General features: G+C 44.3%; 1 protein-coding gene across 2 annotated transcripts in view; it reads right to left on the bottom strand.

Annotated features, from left to right (window-relative positions):
• Positions 1 to 18,513, bottom strand: part of LOC139373114 (guanine nucleotide-binding protein subunit alpha-11-like) — a 30,515-nt gene that overhangs the window by 4,868 nt on the left and 7,134 nt on the right. The window contains exons 2-4 of one of the 2 annotated variants that reach the window (XM_071113229.1): positions 5,507 to 5,691; positions 5,183 to 5,337; positions 1,121 to 1,249 (exon numbers count right to left, since the gene is read on the bottom strand). In XM_071113229.1, coding sequence (XP_070969330.1) covers positions 1,121 to 1,249; positions 5,183 to 5,337; positions 5,507 to 5,691 — 469 coding nt within the window. Of the gene's footprint in view, positions 1 to 1,120; positions 1,250 to 1,798; positions 1,928 to 5,182; positions 5,338 to 5,506; positions 5,692 to 18,513 lie in introns of both variants that reach the window. The other variant, XM_071113230.1, reaches the window with a different exon arrangement.

Genomic DNA, 18,513 nt, shown 5'->3' with positions numbered 1-18,513 from the left:
CAAGTAGAAGCAAAGGTAAGTCATGTAAAATGTTAGTCTGTCTGATCAAGTTACATTATGTACCAGGAACTGATTCAGACCAGGTGAGACTTGTTCTAAGTCAGCGATATTAATCAATGATTTAACATCCAGGGAAAAGGCAACCAGCAGTACTGTGGTCTTCGAGGCCTAGATTTGCATAGTCCTGTCTTTGAATTAAACAGATAGTGAATGTATGCGATTTCATTTGTGATGAAACGCCCTCCTGTTGTAGCATGGGATACTGCAGTCCACAGAGACCAAGAGCCAATCAGAGCCCTGCAGGACCTCAGGCCCGAAATAACATCCTTCACTGGGAGAGAGAGAGAGGACGACCTCTTTTCCTCTGCCAGGATGAACAGAGGGGAGGAGAGGAGAAAGAGGGTGACCCATTTTAAAAAGACGGGCGCCAGAATGTAGGACTTTGGACTCACGAGGATGTGTCTGAGTGGAGGAGGTTGGGTGGGTGTGTGTGTGAGAGAGAGAGAGAGAGAGAGAGAGATCGGGCCATAATGGTGGAGATCAAGCCTACAATAAAACACAGCTCCGTCCACTGCTGATCGAAGAGTTCAATGATAGTTATGGAACAACCAGAACGTATGACATGCGAGATGAACGCACACATCGGTATGCCCTGTCCAAATACTGATAAATAAATGCATTCTTCCTTAATGTAAAGTAACCACTAATTCATGACATGACTGGATTGGTGAAAGCTTAAAGTGGGACCCTAACTTTCACCGATGCTCTCATGCCAAAGCAGTGATTACTTTGAGAAAAGGAGGATGCATTTTAAGAAGAAACGGGATGATGGGATGATTCACTGGTTAACATGACTGCACAAGGGCACTGATGCTAGCATCCCCTTCCTGAATGATGCATTTGCTAGGCCAATGTTAGCACCTTAGCCTCTTCTACTTGAATAGGATGCTTTTTGAAAGCGGATGTTAATTGCGCCACCTGACTGATGCTTTTGCTGGGCTCATGTTAGCACGTTAGCATTGTCTACCTGACTGTGATGCATTTGCTAGGCTAATGTTAGCAACTCCACCTGACTGTGATGCATTTGCTAGGCTAAAGTTAGCACACTAGCATTGTCTACCTGAAAATGATGCTTGACAAGTCGAAGGGGTACTCTATGATGCCGGTGGTGGGGATTCGCACCCTCAGAACATCTTGCTGTGTGGGCAGATAGTTGTTGTCTGAGATACGGTCCAGATCAGTTAGATAGCTACAAACCGAGGGAGAAAGAGAGAGAGACAGAAAGAGACAGACCACAGTCATATAAAGCATGGTAGACAGTTAGCATTACCGCCACACACCCCTACCAATCCAGAGAAGGTGGATCAGTCCAGTGTGGAAGGCTTGGGCGACCGTACCAAGTCTAGAAGAACAGTGGTGTTGGTCCGTATTAGGCTTCCAACACCACCCGAGCCCCATACACAGACCCACTCACCCCCCAAAGCAACTCTGAGAACGTCCGTTTCAGGTCTTTACCTTCACAATAAAACACCCTGAGGCCTTAGTTTAGTTGTAGCAATTTTTGCATCAAGCTAACAAGCCATTTTGATGCCATTTCACATCCGTTCTAGTTTGGGGTTCTGCAACGATTGCATAACAGTTGGGTTGTCCTGAGTGGGCCCAGTCTCAGAGAGTTGCTATGTGGGGACCTGGGTGTGTGTGTGTCAGTGTGTTGCAGGACAGTGACATAGTGAGGACGTCGGTGGCAGCAGCAGAGGCAGAGAAGGAGCAGTCCCTCGCTGCAGTACCGTGACGGTACCTGAAGATGCAGTTCTCCAGGTCAAACGGGTACTCTATGATTCCCGTGGTGGGGACCCGGACACGAAGCACATCCTGCTGAGTAGGAACATATCCCTCCGCGGTGACGCGGTCTATATCACTAAGGTAACTGCAGACACACACAGACACACAGTCTATCACTAAATAAACTGGATGGCTGCACATACGCACTAACATGCTGACCAGACTGCTTGTTTGTGCGCCATTGCACGCATGTTGATTTTGTCCAACCACACCAGACGCGATCAAGACACACAGGTTGAAATATCAAAACGAACTCTGAACCAACTACATTAATTTGGGGGACAGGTCGAAAAGCATTATATAAACATTGGGTTGTTATTTGACCTGAAATGCACAAGGTCCTCTACGCCGACAATGAATCCACAGATAAAAGGGTAAACAGTTTGTTTCTAGTAATCTCTCCTCCTTCGGGCTTCTTCTCCTTTGACTTTATATGGCGGTGTGCAACCAACTTTAAGGTGCATTACCACCACCAACTGGACTGTGGACCTCAGTTCATCCTTCAATCACTCTGTGGGTATATAATCCGAAAAACCAATGAGGAGCTGGGAGAGGCGGGACTTGCAGCTTGTCAAGCGTCACAAATAGAACCAAGTTCTATATATTAGAGCCTGGCTATGGAGACGCTCGTTGAGGTGCGCAAGCAGTGTGGGTGCAATGATAACGTCTGTGTACATTTATTTTGCCATGCTTACGACGTGAGCACTGTGGTCAGCATGTAATTCTCACACACACACACACACACACACACACACACGGGCAGAAGAGACTGATTAGCTGTAATACAACAGGGTTTTTGACAGGGGGCAGCGTTGGTAGCGATTCTTCAACCCTGGTCCTGGAGATGCCTTGGGTGTGCAGGAGTTCGTTCCAGCCCAGTCCAACTCAAACACACCCAATTCAGCTTATCAAGGTCCTGATGTCCAATTAGCCGGGTGTCAGCAGAGATGGTGTCCTCTCATAACGTTAACAGGCAACCAACCAGGAATCAAAGATCAACATTACGCTCACACACACACGATTCAATTTATTCTAAGGTTTGACTTGACTTAAATGTAAGCAATAGATTGTGTAAATGGTAAATGCGTGTGTAGTAGTGTATTATTGTTGAATAAGTACTGGAGATTTATTCCCAGCACCTCTTAGAAGGTAAAGCAATGGTGTATGTTCAACATAAGCTTTCATTTAGCTGAGTGTGAGGGGTGGAGAGAGAAGTGCATGAACTATAGTGTGTGTGTGTGTGTGTGTACAGTGCATTCAGAAAGTATTCAGACCCCTTTGATTTTTTCCCACATTTTTGTTACGTTACAGCCTTATTCTAAAATGGGTTACAAAAAAAAAATCCTCAATCAATCTACACACAACACCCCATTTGACAAAGCAAAAACAGGCTTGTCAAAAACAGAAATAACTTATTTACATAAGTATACAGACCCTTTGGCCCTGTCCGGGGGTATCATCGGATGGGGCCACAGTGTCTCCTGACCCCTCCTGTCTCAGCCTCCAGTATTTATGCTGCAGTAGTTTATGTGTCGGGGAGCTAGGGTCAGTCTGTTATATCTGGAGTATTTCTCCTGTCTTATCCGGTGTCCTGTGTGAATTTAAGTATGCCCTCTCTAATTCTCTCTTTCTCTTTCTCGGAGGACCTGAGCCCGAGGACCATGCCTCAGGACTACCTGGCACGATGACCCCTTGCTGTCTCCAGTCCACCTGGCCATGCTGCTGCTCCAGTTTCAACTGTTCTGCCTGCGGCTATGGAACCCTGACCTGTTCATGTGCTACCTGTCCCAGACCTGCTGTTTTCAACTATCTAGAGACAGCAGGAGGGGTAGAGATACTCTGAATGATCGGCTATGAAAAGCCAACTGACATTTTCTCCTGAGGTGCTTACCTGTTGCACCCTCGACAACTACTGTGATTATTATTATTATTATTACTATGAACATTTGAACATCTTGGCCATGTTCTGTTATAATCTCCACCCAGCACAGCCAGAAGAGGACTGGCCACCCCTCATAGCCTGGTTCCTCTCTAGGTTTCTTCCTAGGTTTTGGCACCTGCATTGCTTGCTGTTTGGGGTTTTTAGGCTGGGTTTCTGTACAGCACTTTGATATATCAGGCTGATGTAAGAAGGGCTATATAAATACATTTGATTTGATTTGACTTTGCTATGAGACTCAAAATTGAGCTCAGGAATGTGTCGAGGCACAGATTTGGGGAAGGGTACCAAAAAATGTCTGCAGCTTTGGTCTTCACTATTCTTAAATGCTGACTGTCCGGCCAAACTGAGCAATCGGGGGAGAAGGGCCTTGGTCAGGGAGATGACCAAGAACCCGATGGTCACTCTAACAGCGCTCCAGAGTTCCTCTGTAGAGATGGGAGAACCTTCCAGAAGGACAACCATCTCTGCAGCACTCCACCAACCAGGCCTTTATGGTAAAGTGGCCAAACGGAAGCCACGCCTAAGTAAAAAGGCACATGACAGCCCACTTGGAGTTTGCCAAAAGGCACCTAAAGGACTTTGACCATGAGAAACAAGATTCTCTGGACTAATGAAACCAAGATTGAACTCTTTGGCCTGACTGCCAAGTGTCACGTCTAGAGGAAACCAGACACTGCTCATCACCTGGCCAATACCATATCTAGGGTGAAGCATGGTGGTGGCAGCATCATGCTGTGGGGATGTTTTTATGCGGCAGGGACAAGGGGACTAGTAAGGATCAAGGGAAAGATGAACGGAGCAAAGTACAGAGATCCTTGAAGAAAACCTGCTCCAGAGAGCTCAGGACCTAAGACTGGGGCGAAGGTTCACCTTCCAACAGGACAACAACCTTAAGCACACAGCCAAGAGTGTCCCGAAGCCACTGCTGCGTGGCTTCGGGACAAATCTCAATGTCCTTGAGTTGCCCAGCCAGAGCCCGGACTTGAACCCGGTCGAACATCCCTGGACAGACCTGAAAATAGCTGTGCATCAACACTCCCCATCCAACCTGACAGTGTGTGAGAGGATCTGCAGAAAGAAAATGGGAGAAACTCCCCAAATACAGCTATAAATTAGCATTTTAAAATAAGGCTGTAAAGTAACTAAACATGGAAAAAGTGAAGGGGTCTGAATACTTTCCAAATGCACTGTGTGTGTGACAGTCAGTATCTCACTTTATTTCTAGCCATCAGCTCTCTGGAGTTATGGCAACCGGTCGAGAGGCACCAGAGTGAACCACACACACACACACACACACACACACGCGCGCGCGCGCAAATGCCTTAACCCCAACACACCCACATGCGCTCACATCCACCCCTCCCCCACATGAACAACCTCTTACACACAGAGACATACTATTTAGTGGAGTCTGATAGCTGGTATTCCCTGCGTCTGTCGTAGGCCTCCTGTATCCCAGGGTCGGCCCACAGGGTCTTGATGGCGCTGATGTAGGGCTGGTCGAAACCACAGATCTTCTCTATGTCCACCTCCTTCACTAACATGGCATTAGACTGGGGAGGGAGGGGAGAGAGACAGAGAGAGGAGGGAAGAGTGAGCGCATTGGAACTAGATAGTGCTTGTGTGAGTGAGAGTGACTGTAGATGCGTTCTGACCAAGCCTATTCTGGTTGTGTGTGTGGAAGGCAGTGTTTTTTTTAATGGTTGCGTTAGTACTTCCTACCCGGTTCTGTTCGTATTTGAAGGGGATCTTGAGGTTCTCTGTGGCTTTGATCATAGACTGCATGGAGGTGAAGATGTTCTGGTACACCAGCCTGATGAAACCCCTCTTGTCCTCCTCTGTGTAGCCCGCCCCGTGGATGATCCTCATCTGCTTGATGAATGTACTCTTCCCACTCTCTCCTGTACCTGGTCACACACATAGAACAACCACTGTTAGCCCCACTCTCTCCTGTACCAGACACTCATATAGAACAACCACTGTTAGCACCACTCTCTCCTGTACCAGACACTCATATAGAACAACCACTGTTAGCACCACTCTCTCCTATACCTGGACACACACACACCTACAGTGAGCTCCAGAAGTATTCGTTTTGACTCTGCACTCCAGCACATTGGATTTGAAAAGTGCAGACTGAACTTTATTGAGGGTATTTTCATCTATATTGTGTGAACGGTTTAGAAACTACAACTATTTTTGTACATAAATGGCGAGGGGGGTTAAGGGGACCAAAAGTATTGGGACAAAATCATTTGTGTATTAAAGTAGTCAACATTTTTGCATTTGGTCCCATATCCTTCACACGCATTGATTACATGAAGCTTGTGACTACAAATGTGTTTCATGCATTTGCTGTTTGTTTTGGTTGTGTTTCAGATTATTTACCATGACATTTTATTGGGCACAATAAAAATGAATTTCTTACACTTCTACATTAAATGTGGATGCTTGTAATGGTGAGAGGTTAGCATGTCTTCAGGGTATGATATTTGTGCATCTAACCTTCACTCATCGTTATTCACGATTCATCCAGGACTATCCGTAACCATGGTAGCATCCACTTTAAAATGTTTAGAAACATTCTATTCTTATTTACAATAAAAGTGACTCCAAAATGGCTACACATGACTTACCATTCATTCCTATTGGGCACAAAATAATATGAAACACAACCAAAACAAACAGCAAATGCATCCGAATTTAGCGGGATAGGTGTGTAAACGCTATTCATAAAATTACATTGAAAAAAAGTGTGTAAATTGCGTTAAACCTTCAATACATCACTGGAGAGCATAGTATACAGAGCCAGCGCGAGCGAGACGGAGAGCGCAAACGAGATGGAGAGCGGGAGCGAGACGGAGAGCGGGGGAGAGCGAGAAAGCGAGGGAGGGTGTTGTGTTGTGAGTGCCAGGGTGAAGGGGAATCCAGTGAGATCCGTTTCAACAGTGTCATTCTTTAACACAAACAGCTACTACAGCAGCAGACAGCTTCTAACAGAAGGAACCAGATGTTTGTCAGATCTCCACAGTCATATCCTCCTCCTCAGACCGACACCCCCACCAGCACCACCCAGAGCTCCATTCAACCCAGCCTGCACTGCAGTATCCAGTCGCACACTGGCTCTTTTCACCCCCATGGTCAACTACAAACCATAGGACGGTTTGGGGTTACTATGAAATCCTACTACTGTAAGACCCCCAGTTAGACTCCCCTCACAGTTTTCACAAAGGACTGCTTGCTCACTCCAACCTCATGAATGTAAAATCATTGGCTTGGTGTAGGTATGGGCTACAGGGAGTTTCCACTGCCTAAACATTCCTTCTTTCACCAGTCCTTTCCAATCCATGAAGAGGAATGAATGAGTGCACACTTCCGTGAGAAGAGAAAGAATCGTAAACAGAGGAATGGGTTCAAATGAGGCTCTATCCAACCAATGACATACACTGAACAAAACAACAAAAATGCAACATGTAAAGTGTTGGTCCCATGTTCCATGAGCTGAAATAATAGATCCCAGAAATATTCCATATGCACAAAAACTCTCGCTCAAATTTTGTGCAAATTTGTTTCCATCCCTGTTAGTGAGCATTTCTCCTTTGCCAAAAGAATCCATCCACCTGACAGGTGTGGCATATCAAGAAGCCGATTAAACAGCAACAGGTGCACATTTTGCTGGGGACAATACAAAGGCCAATATATAATGTGCAGTTGTCACAACACAATGCCACAGATGTCTCAGGTTGATGAAGCGTGCAATTGGCATACTGACTGCAGGAATGTCCACCAGAGCTGTTGTCAGAGAATTGAATGTTGATTTCTCTACCAATTTTAAATCGATGGCAATTTGAATGCACAAAAATACAGCGAAGAGATCCTGAGGACCATTGTGAGGACTATTTTTTTTAAGGTATCTGTGACCAGTCGTGAAATCCCATAGATTAGGGCCTAATTCATATATTTCAATTGGCCGATTTCCTCATATAAACTGTAACACAGTACAAATCAATGAAATTGTTGCAAGTTGCGATTATATTTTTGTTTTACGTATATAATCCAGGGGAGGCAGGGGATTGGTTCAAACAAAATTGTCACATGACTTGACTGTCAGAAGTAGACCCCCGTCTTTCCAGTAGAAACTTGGGACCCTGCCATACCCTCATCTCCTTTAGCAAACACAAGCCTCTCCAGGGCCCAGCCAGACACCATGCCTTACAAAACAGTACTGGGAACAGATCTAATTGATTACGCTAAACTGTTTATGCTCTCAGATACAGTGCCTTGCGAAAGTATTCGGCCCCCTTGAACTTTGCGACCTTTTGCCAAATTTCAGGCTTCAAACATAAAGATATAAAACTGTATTTTTTTTGTGAAGAATCAACAACAAGTGGGACACAATCATGAAGTGGAACGACATTTATTGGATATTTCAAACTTTTTTAACAAATCAAAAACGGAAAAATTGGGCGTGCAAAATTATTCAGCCCCCTTAAGTTAATACTTTGTAGCGCCACCTTTTGCTGCGATTACAGCTGTAAGTCGCTTGGGGTATGTCTCTATCAGTTTAGCACATCGAGAGACTGAATATTTTTCCGATCAGAAATTCATTTTCTGATGCAGTGGTTTTATGAGAACTCACAACACACACATTTGACAAAGTAACCGTTTTAGCTAGATTTACTTCATCTCGCTGGCTAAACCCTCACTAGCCAAGGGGGCTGCTGGTAACCCATATTGCTCAGCCTCTCTGCACCATATGCACAGAAATACACATATACCCTGAGGCAGGCTAACACCAGGCTACTGCCACGTCAATCCCTAAACACAGATCTGCTATATCTGCAAACGGAAAGAGATGGAGAAAGAGCTGGAGAGAAAGAAACACCACCACCTACATTCAAGGTTTTTGAAGAGCAGCCATATTCCGGTTGCCATGGCAACCCTATTCTCTCCTCCTGCATTTTTTCCCCTCTTTCTTTCCTAGCGGATAGTAAATATAACTACGCCTCAAGCTCTCTCTCTCCATCTCACGCTGCTGCTATGTAGAAGGGCTCTGCTCCTCTTTTCAGTCTGTTAGATACAATACTGAGGAGGAGGATGAGGCTGTTTCTAGACAACTGTTGCGCAACCGTTGTGCTTCTGCCATGTTGTGTTGCTACCATGTTGTTGTCATGTGGTGTTGCAACCATGCTGTGTTGTCATGTGTAGCTGCCATGCTATGGCGTTGTCTTTGGTCTCTATGTAGTGTTGTGGTGTCTCGTCGTGATGTGTGTTTTGTCCTATATTTTTAATCCAAGCCCCTGTCCCCGCAGTAGGCCTTTTGGTAGGCCATCATTGTAAATAAGACTTTGTTCTTAACTGACTTGTCTAGTTAAATACAGGTTAAATAAAAAATATATATATATATACAAATATATATATATACAGTACCAGTCAAAAGTTGACACGCCTACTCATTTAGGGGTTTTACTTTATTTCTACATTGTGGAATAATAGTAGACATAAAACTATGAAATAACACATATGGAATCATGTAGTAACCAAAACAAGTGTTAAATCAAAATATGGTTTTGATTCTTCCCTTTGTCTTGATGACAACTTTGCACACTCATTCTCTCAACCAGGTTCATGAGGAATGCTCTTCCAACAGTCTTGAAGGAGTTCCCACATAAGCTGAGCATTTGTTGGCTGCTTTTCCTTCACTCTGCGCCCCTACTCATCCCAAACCATCTCAATTTGGTTGAGGTTGGGTGATTGTGGACGCCAGGTCATCTGATGCAGCACTCAATCACTCTCCTTGTTCAAAAGGCCCTTACACAGCCTGGAGGTGTGTGTTGGGTCATTGCCCTATTGAAAAACAAATGATCGTCCCACTAAACGCAAACCAGATGGGATGGCGTATCTCTGCAAAACACTGTGGTAGCCATGCTGATTAAGTGTGCCTTGAATTCTAAATAAATCACTTATGGTGTGGGGGTGCTCTTCTGTTGACACTATCACACCACTTCCTCCATTCGTCACAGTGAGAACCACACATGTGGAGATCATCTGTTCACCTACTCTGCATCTCACAAAGACAGTTTGGACTCATCAGACCAAAGGACAGATTTTCACTGGTCAAATGTCCATTGCTCGTGTTTCTTGGCCCAAGCAAGTCTCTTCTACTTATTGGTGTCCTTTAGTAGTAGTTTCTTTGCAGCAATTTGACCATGAAGGCCTGATTCAGGCAGTCTTCTCTGAACAGTTGATGTTGAGGTGTGTCTGTTACTTGAACTCTGTGAAGCATTTATTTGGGCTGCAATCTGAGGCTGGTATCTCTAATGAACGTATCCTCTACAGCAGAGGTAAATCTGGGTCTTCCTTTCCTTGGCGGTCCTCATGAGAGCCAGTTTCATCATAGCGCTTGATGTTTTTGCGACTGCACTTGAAGAAACTTCCAAAGTTCTTGAAATGTTCCCGATTGACTGACCTTCATGTCTTAAAGTAATGATGGACTGTCGTTTCTCTTTGCTTATTTGAGCTGTTCTTGCCATAATATGGACTTGGTCTTTTACCAAATAGGGCTATCTTCTGTAAACCCCCCCTACCTTGTCACAACACAACTGATTGACTCAAACGCATTAAGGAAAGAAATTCCACAAATTAACTTTGAACAAGGCACACCTGTTAATAGAATTGCATTCCAGGTGACTGCCTCATGAAGCAGGTTAAGAGAATGCAAAGCTGTCATCAAGGCAAAGGGTGGCTACTTTGAAGAATCTCAAATATATTTAGTTTTGTTTAACACTTGTTTGGTTACTACATGATTCCATGTGTTATTTCATAGTTTTGACAATGTAGAAAATAGTCAAAATAAAGAAAAAACCTGGAATGAGTAGGTGTGTCCAAACTTTTGACTGGTACTGTATATATAAAAGATGCTGCTGATGTAAGGTCAGTTTTGTATTTCCCCTTCACAGTATTGGGATGCAGCCCAAGGAGAGAAGAGGCTGTGTTACAGTACTGGAACACGGCCCGTGTCCTCAGTGAAAGATCAGTCTGAGGTCTGATTTATTTCTCGTGACCCTGTCATAAGATCTCTCCGTCCATCTCGCTTCTGTTCTGTCGCTTCCTCTCCTCTAGAGCACACTACCAGCCTCTGTCTCCATCCTCTCCTCTCCCCCAGCCCACTCCCACCTCCCCTTCTCTTCACCCAGCCTCGCCCTTATTCCATCTCTCCTCTCATGCCCCTAATTGTTGTCTTCCTCCCTGAGGCTGGAAATCCATCTCCCCCATTATCATCCACCTCCCCTTCCACTTCGCCTCTCCCGTCCCTCACTCGCTTATTCTCCTCCCTGTCAAGCATTTGGGATATTCGGAACTAGAATCTGTCCATTCTTTTTTGGTGGCGGCCTAGAAAAACGGAGGTCACCTTTTAATAGATCACACTACTGGGTTTGATAACACTTTCCTTCCCAGTCGGCAGAGAGAGAGCGAGCGAACCAGAGCAACGCTTACATATACACTCACACACCTTTTACTAGCTGACACTACTTGGGTCTTTCCAGGCAGCAGCGCGAGAAAGACAGCATCACTTAGAAAAACGCCCACGAGGCTACAGCGCAGGGTGAAACACACAGCCCACACACACACACACACACACACCCCTCTCTTTACCAGACGTGTGTGTGTGTGTGTGTATGTGGTATCAGATATGATGGTGGCAAGAGAGCAGAGTAATAGGGGAACCTTGCGCAAAAACCTCATCAAACAGAAACACACACAAACAGTACTGATTTTTAGCGGACACTAAACACCACATTTGAAAAATGAATTGGTAAATGCAGACAAATGTTGAATGTGTTTGTTTAACATACAATTCCTCAGGGAAACAGAAAGATAGAATGCGGTCAGCAAAAAATCTGGACGTTGTGTTGAACTTGAGTAGTGTGTGTGTTTAAATACAGTTGAAGTCGGAACTTTACATACACCTTGGCCAAATACCTTTCATCTCAGTTTTTCACAATTCCTGCCATTTAATCCTAGTAAAAATGCCCTGTTTCCCTGTACCACTTTATTTTAAGAATGTGAAATGTCAGAATAATAGTAGAGATAATTATTTATTTCAGCTTTTATTTCATTCATCACATTCCCAGTACGTCAGAAGTTTACATACACTAATTGAGTGTTTGGTAGCATTGCCTTTAAATTGTTTAACTTGGGTAAAATGTTTCAGGTGGCCTTCCCCAAGCTTCCCACATGGTCATTATGGCAAAACAGTTCTATTTTTGTTTCATCAGATCAGAGGACATTTCTCCAAAAAGTACAATCTTTGTCCCAATGTGCAGTTGCAAACCATAGTCTGGCATTCTTTAATGGCGGTTTTGGAGCAGTGGCTTCTTCCTTGCTGAGTGGCCTTTCAGGTTGTCGATTTAGGACTCGTTTTACTGTGGATATAGATACATTTGTACCCGTTTCCTCCAGCATCTTTACAAGGTCCTTTGCTGTTGTTCTGGGATTGATTTACACTTTTCGCACCAAAGTACGTTAATCTCTAGGAGACAGAACGGGGGGGGGGGGGGGGGGTCTTGGCTGATTTCTTTTGATTTTCCCATGAGAGGCAGTGAGTTTGAAGGTAGGTCTTGAAATACATCCACAGGTACAAATCCAATTGCCTCAAATGATGTCAATTAGAAGCTTCTGATAGGCTAAAGCCATGACATAATTTTCTGGAATTTACGACTTCAACTGTATGTTATTTCATAGTTTTGATGTCTTAATTATTATTCTACAATGTAGAAAATAGTCAAAATTTAAAAAAAAAACTTCAAATGAGTAGGTGTGTCCAAACTTTTGACTGGTACTGTACATAGTAAAGACACTGAAACACAACAAACCAGACAACAGTCTGCACATGCAGACAACCTGTAAAATCTCAGAATGGATTTCCTCTGCTGACAGTTCAGTGCAATTTAACTACTTTTCTAATAAGTTCAATACAAGTAAATCATTTAACTAAAATCGGTTTGTTTTTTTATTCCGTTTCTAAGTCTGGATTCTGTTTTTATAGGGCCCTACCTGGTGACTTACGTGTGTGTGTGTAACACACTGCTCAAAAAAAATAAAGGGAACACTTAAACAACACAATGTAACTCCAAGTCAATCACACTTCTGTGAAATCAAACTGTCCACTTAGGAAGCAACACTGATTGACAACAAATTTCACATGCTGTTGTGCAAATGGAATAGACAACAGGTGGAAATTATAGGCAATTAGCAAGAGACTCCCAATAAAGGAGTGGTTCTGCAGGTGGTGACCACAGACCACTTCTCAGTTCCTATGCTTCCTGGCTGATGTTTTGGTCACTTTTGAATGCTGGCGGTGCTTTCACTCTAGTGGTAGCATGAGACGGAGTCTACAACCCACACAAGTGGCTCAGGTAGTGCAGCTCATCCAGGATGGTAGATCAATGCGAGCTGTGGCAAGAAGGTTTGCTGTGTCTGTCAGCGTAGTGTCCAGGGCATGGAGGCGCTACCAGGAGACAGGCCAGTACATCAGGAGACGTGGAGGAGGCCGTAGGAGGGCAACAACCCAGCAGCAGGACCGCTACCTCCGCCTTTGTGCAAGGAGGAGCACTGCCAGAGCCCTGCAAAATGACCTCCAGCAGGCCACAAATGTGCATGTGTCTGCTCAAATGGTCAGAAACAGACTCCATGAGGGTAGTATGAGGGCCCGACGTCCACAGGTGGGGGTTGTGCTTACAGCCCAACACCGTGCAGGACGTTTGTCATTTGCCAGAGAACACCAAGATTGGCAAATTCGCCACTGGCGCCCTGTGCTCTTCACAGATGAAAGCAGGTTCACACTGAGCACATGTGACAGACGTGACAGTCTGGAGACGCCGTGGAGAACGTTCTGCTGCCTGTAACATCCTCCAGCATGACCGGTTTGGCGGTGGGTCAGTCATGGTGTGGGGTGGCATTTCTTTAGGGGGGCCGCACAGTTCCTGCAAGAGGAAGGCATTGATGCTATGGACTGGCCCGCCCGTTCCCCAGACTTGAATCCAATTAAGCACATCTGGGACATCATGTCTCGCTCCATCCACCAACGCCACGTTGCACCACAGACTGTCAAGGAGTTGGCGGATGCTTTTGTCCAGGTCTGGGAGGAGATCCCTCAGGAGACCATCCGCCACCTCATCAGGAGCATGCCCAAGCGTTGTAGGGAGGTCATACAGGCACGTGGAGGCCACACACACTACTGAGCCTAATTTTGACTTGTTTTAAGGACATTACATCAAAGTTGGATCCGCCTGTAGTGTGGTTTTCCACTTTAATTTTGTGTGTGACTCCAAATCCAGACCTTCATGGGTTGATACATTTGATTTCCATTGATCATTTGTGCGATTTTGTTGTCAGCACATTCAACTATGTAAAGAAAAAAAGTATTTAATAAGAATATTTCATTCATTCAGATCTAGGATGTGTTATTTTAGTGTTCCCTTTATTATTTTTTTGAGCAGTGTATATACACAAGTGTGTTTGCAAATCCAGAGGTAGACATTTGCATTGTGGTAAAGCAGACTGCTGATAACAGGTTAGGTGAGGTTAACCAGTGGTGAGCTGTGGTTGATTATCTGTGTAGTTCATTTCTGGACTTCCCCACTGTGGGATGGGAACGTGATCATAGACCGTGTCGATGCTGCCCAAGCTCCGTCTACTATGCCTCACAACTTTTTTTTTTAAATAACTATTTCTTAGTGTCTTGGGATTTTTTGATTCGTTTTTCCCCATGATGTTTTTGTGTACCCTGAACCTGTTGTGGAAACGTGGGTGTGTGTGTGTACTACTTTAGTAAGGAGAAGAAATAAAGGACTATTCAGCTAATCATAGTACAGAGACAAACACAGGAGCATGCCTGCTGGGCGACCCAAAGTATACGCATCTCTCTGGCAGCATTTAACGCACACACACACACACACACAGAGTAGCAGCCAAGGCAGCCCTAAGGCATACAACACACACCAGCTGCCTACCAACTGAGGTTATAGAGATCCTGTGGTCAGCCGCAGGCCAGTCAATGTTACCTATGCTGTAACGCCCCACTTCCCTTAGTTGGCCTACCTAAACACATACACACCCACACTTATCCCCAAGCTTAGGGTAAGAAGGGGGAACAAACGTATGTACCAGCGAATCAGTTCCATTCTGACATCAACAGGGGGAAGGGAGGGGATATAAAGAGACAGAAAAAGGGAATGATGAGAGGGGGAGAAAGAGGGATACAGAAAGAGGGGAGAAAGAGACGTGGGGGTCTGACCACCGGGGTATAAGAACTGGAGACTGCATCCAAGATGTACGCCCCGTTAAATTTCAAGGTAATCTAATCACGTTCGCCAATTCATGGACCGTCTATATCCGGGTTGCATCTGGTTTATACAGACCAGCATCACATGTGCACTACCAGTCAGTGCACAACCAGTCAGTGCACTACCAGTCAGTGCACTACCACTCAGTGCACTACCACTCAGTGCACTACCACTCAGTGCACTACCACTCAGTGCACTACCACTCAGTGCGCACAGAAAGCAGTGCGAGCAGCAACATCATGTTTCCCAAGAAATATGTCAGACATCGCATGAATATAAAAACAATAATATCTTTGGCCGTGAGTATTAAATTACATTTATTTTTTAATATTCGGCCTCAGCTACAATTATTTGACTAATTCCGATTTTTATGGCACAAATGTGATGACTAAAATGGTCTTATTAGCAGGCCTGGAATTTCTTAGTGGCAAGGCCATTTTGGCATTCAAAGAGGACCCCAGTGTGCCAGGGCACCAAGGCCACCTGCTAAGGCACCAAGGCCATTAACCAAAATAGTCCATTTAAATTGATATAGATATATATATGCTAAATGCCAGTCATGTTTGATAAATATAAGGTGGGATATTTATTTCCCACACAATAGAATGTCTCAACTTTTGTACTTTGGGGCATAGAACATTGACATAGGCTAGTGCTTTTGCTGTTCATTAGGCATACGCATCTTGTTGATGTGCCTCGGAATAATTTAACTAAAATTGTTTAGTTTTTTTTATTCCGTTTCTACATCTGGATTCCGTTTTTATAAGGCCCTACCTGGTGATTTACGCGTGTGTATGCATGCGTGTATATCACACACACACACACAGTTAAAGTCGGAAGTCTACATACACCTTAGACAAATACATTTAAACTCAGTTTTTCACAATTCCTGACATTTAATCAGAGTAACAATTTCCTGTCTTAGGTAAATTAGGATCACCAATATTTTAAGAATGTGAAATGTCAGAATAATAGTAGAGAGAATGATTTATTTCAGTCTTTATTTCTTTCATCACATTCCCAGTGGGTCAGAAGTTTACATACACTCAATTAGTATTTGGTAGCATTGCCTTTAAATTATTTAACTTGGATCAAACGTTTTGGGTAGCCTTTCACAAGCTTTCCACAATAAATTGGGTGAACTTTGGCCCATTCCTCCTGACAGAGCTGGTGTAACTGAGTCAGGTTTGTAGGCCTCCTTGCTCGCACACGTTTTTTCAGTTCTGCCCACAAATTTTCTATAGGATTGAGGCCAGGGCTTTGTGATGGCCACTCCAATACCTTGACTTTGTTGTCCTTAAGCCATTTTACCACAACTTTGGAAGTATGCTTGGGGTCATTGTCCATTTGGAAGACCCATTTGCGACCAAGCTTGAACTTCCTGACTGATGTCTAGAGATGTTGTCAATATATCCACATCATTTCCCTTCCTCATGATACCATCTATTTTAGGAAGTGCACCAGCCCCTCCTGCAGCAAAGCACCCCCACAAAATGATGCTGCCACCCCCATGCTTCACGGTTCGGATGGTGTTTGCTGAATTGCAAGCCTCCCCCTTTTTCCTCCAAACATAACAATGGTCATTATGGCCAAACAGTTATATTTTTGTTTCATCAGACCAGAGGACATTTCTCCAAAAAGTATGATCTTTGTCCCCATGTGCTGTTCCAAACGTTAGTCTGGCTTTTTTATGGCGGAGCAGTGGCTTCTTCCTGAGTGGCCTTTCAGGTTATGTCGATATAGGACTCGTTTTACTGTGGATATAGATACTTTTGTACCCGTTTCCTCTAGCATCTTCACAAGGTTTTCGCACCAAAGTACATTCATCTCTAGGAGACAGAACGCGTCTCCTTCCTGAGCGGTATGACGGCTTCATGGTGTTTATACTTGCGTACTATTGTTTGTACAGATGAACGTGGACCTTCAGGCGTTTGGAAATTGCTCCCAAGGATGAACCAGACTTGGAGGTCTACATTCCATGATGTCAAGCAAAGAGGCACTGAATTCGAAGGTAGGCCTTGAAATACATCCAAAGGTACACCTCCAATTGACTCAAATGATGTCAATTAGCCCATCAGAATCTTCTAAAGCCATGACATCATTTTCTGGAATTTTCCAAGCTGTTTAAAGGCACAGTCAACTTAGTGTATGTAAACTTCTGACCCATTGGAATTGTGATACAGTGAATTATAAGTGAAATAATCTGTCTGGAAATAATTGTTGGGAAAATTACTTGTGTTATGCACAAAGTAGATGTCCTAACCGACTTGCCAAAACTATAGTTTAACAGGAAACTGGAGTGGCTGAAAAACTAGTTTTAATGACCCCGACCTAAGTGTATGTAAACTTCCAATTTCAACCGTATATATTATATATATACATTTGCAAATCCAGGGATAGACTTTGCATTGTGGTAAAGAAGACTGCTGATAACAGGTTATTTGCGCATCGGAATTCAGATAAGAATGGCCCGCGGCTGCATCCCTGATGAGTCCGTCTTCACTTATAGTCTACCGGCGACGCCGGTGAGAAGGACCCAATCACGTGACAGGCATTGGTTAATAAGAATTTAATTATCTGATAAAGACATGTGAGCGAGAGATGCTTCGGAGCATGGCAATTGGTAGCTGGGAGAAGCAAAGAATAATTATTGTATTCAGCGCAAGGGCACAATGGCCACTTTGACTGCAAGGCATGGATTTTTTTTAGGAGGCATTACGGCCATGTCCGTCGATGCCGCCGGGAAATTCGAGAGCTGCTTATTAGGAATTTTCTAATCTGACTTCTCTATGTGGCAATTATCTTTCTGGGCTGGGTGTCAGTTAAACTGCAGTACCGAAGCAAAACTGTAGGAGCAGTCGAAACCGTGCTTCTAGAACGGAACCGTGGCCCCTTGGGACTGACAAGGGGGTAGTAAATTGGACAGTTTTCCCCTCTACCCTCACCAGGCTCAAAACTGCGACAAAAAAAACAAACACTTGCAGTTGCAACCATTTGACTTGGCAGTACGACACAAATGTTTTATTGGTCGCTATGGTGCAAGTGAAAAACAAAATGTAGCTGGTCACGTTAGTCTTTGGTTCACAATTAGCTTCTCAAAACAGCAATGGGTAAGTAAACCAGGTATTCAAAAAGTCTTGGTTGAATTTTCGCGATGCGCAATTCAGTATTCATGCACGGTTTGAATGAACTTTACTTTGTTGTCATTTTTACCCACCTTTTCTCCCTGATTTTTGTGATTACGATTTTGTCTCGTCGCTGAAACTCCCCAACGGGCTCGAGAGTCATGCGTCCTCCGAAACATGACCCGCCAAACTCGGAAGCACCGCTCAACTGAGGACCGAAGTCAGCCTGCAGGTGCATGTCCCACCACAAGGAGTC

Source organism: Oncorhynchus clarkii, chromosome 18, assembly GCF_045791955.1.
Source record: "Oncorhynchus clarkii lewisi isolate Uvic-CL-2024 chromosome 18, UVic_Ocla_1.0, whole genome shotgun sequence".
Classification (NCBI taxonomy): Eukaryota; Metazoa; Chordata; class Actinopteri; order Salmoniformes; family Salmonidae; genus Oncorhynchus; species Oncorhynchus clarkii.
This window is presented reverse-complemented; position numbering and strand designations above follow the sequence as displayed.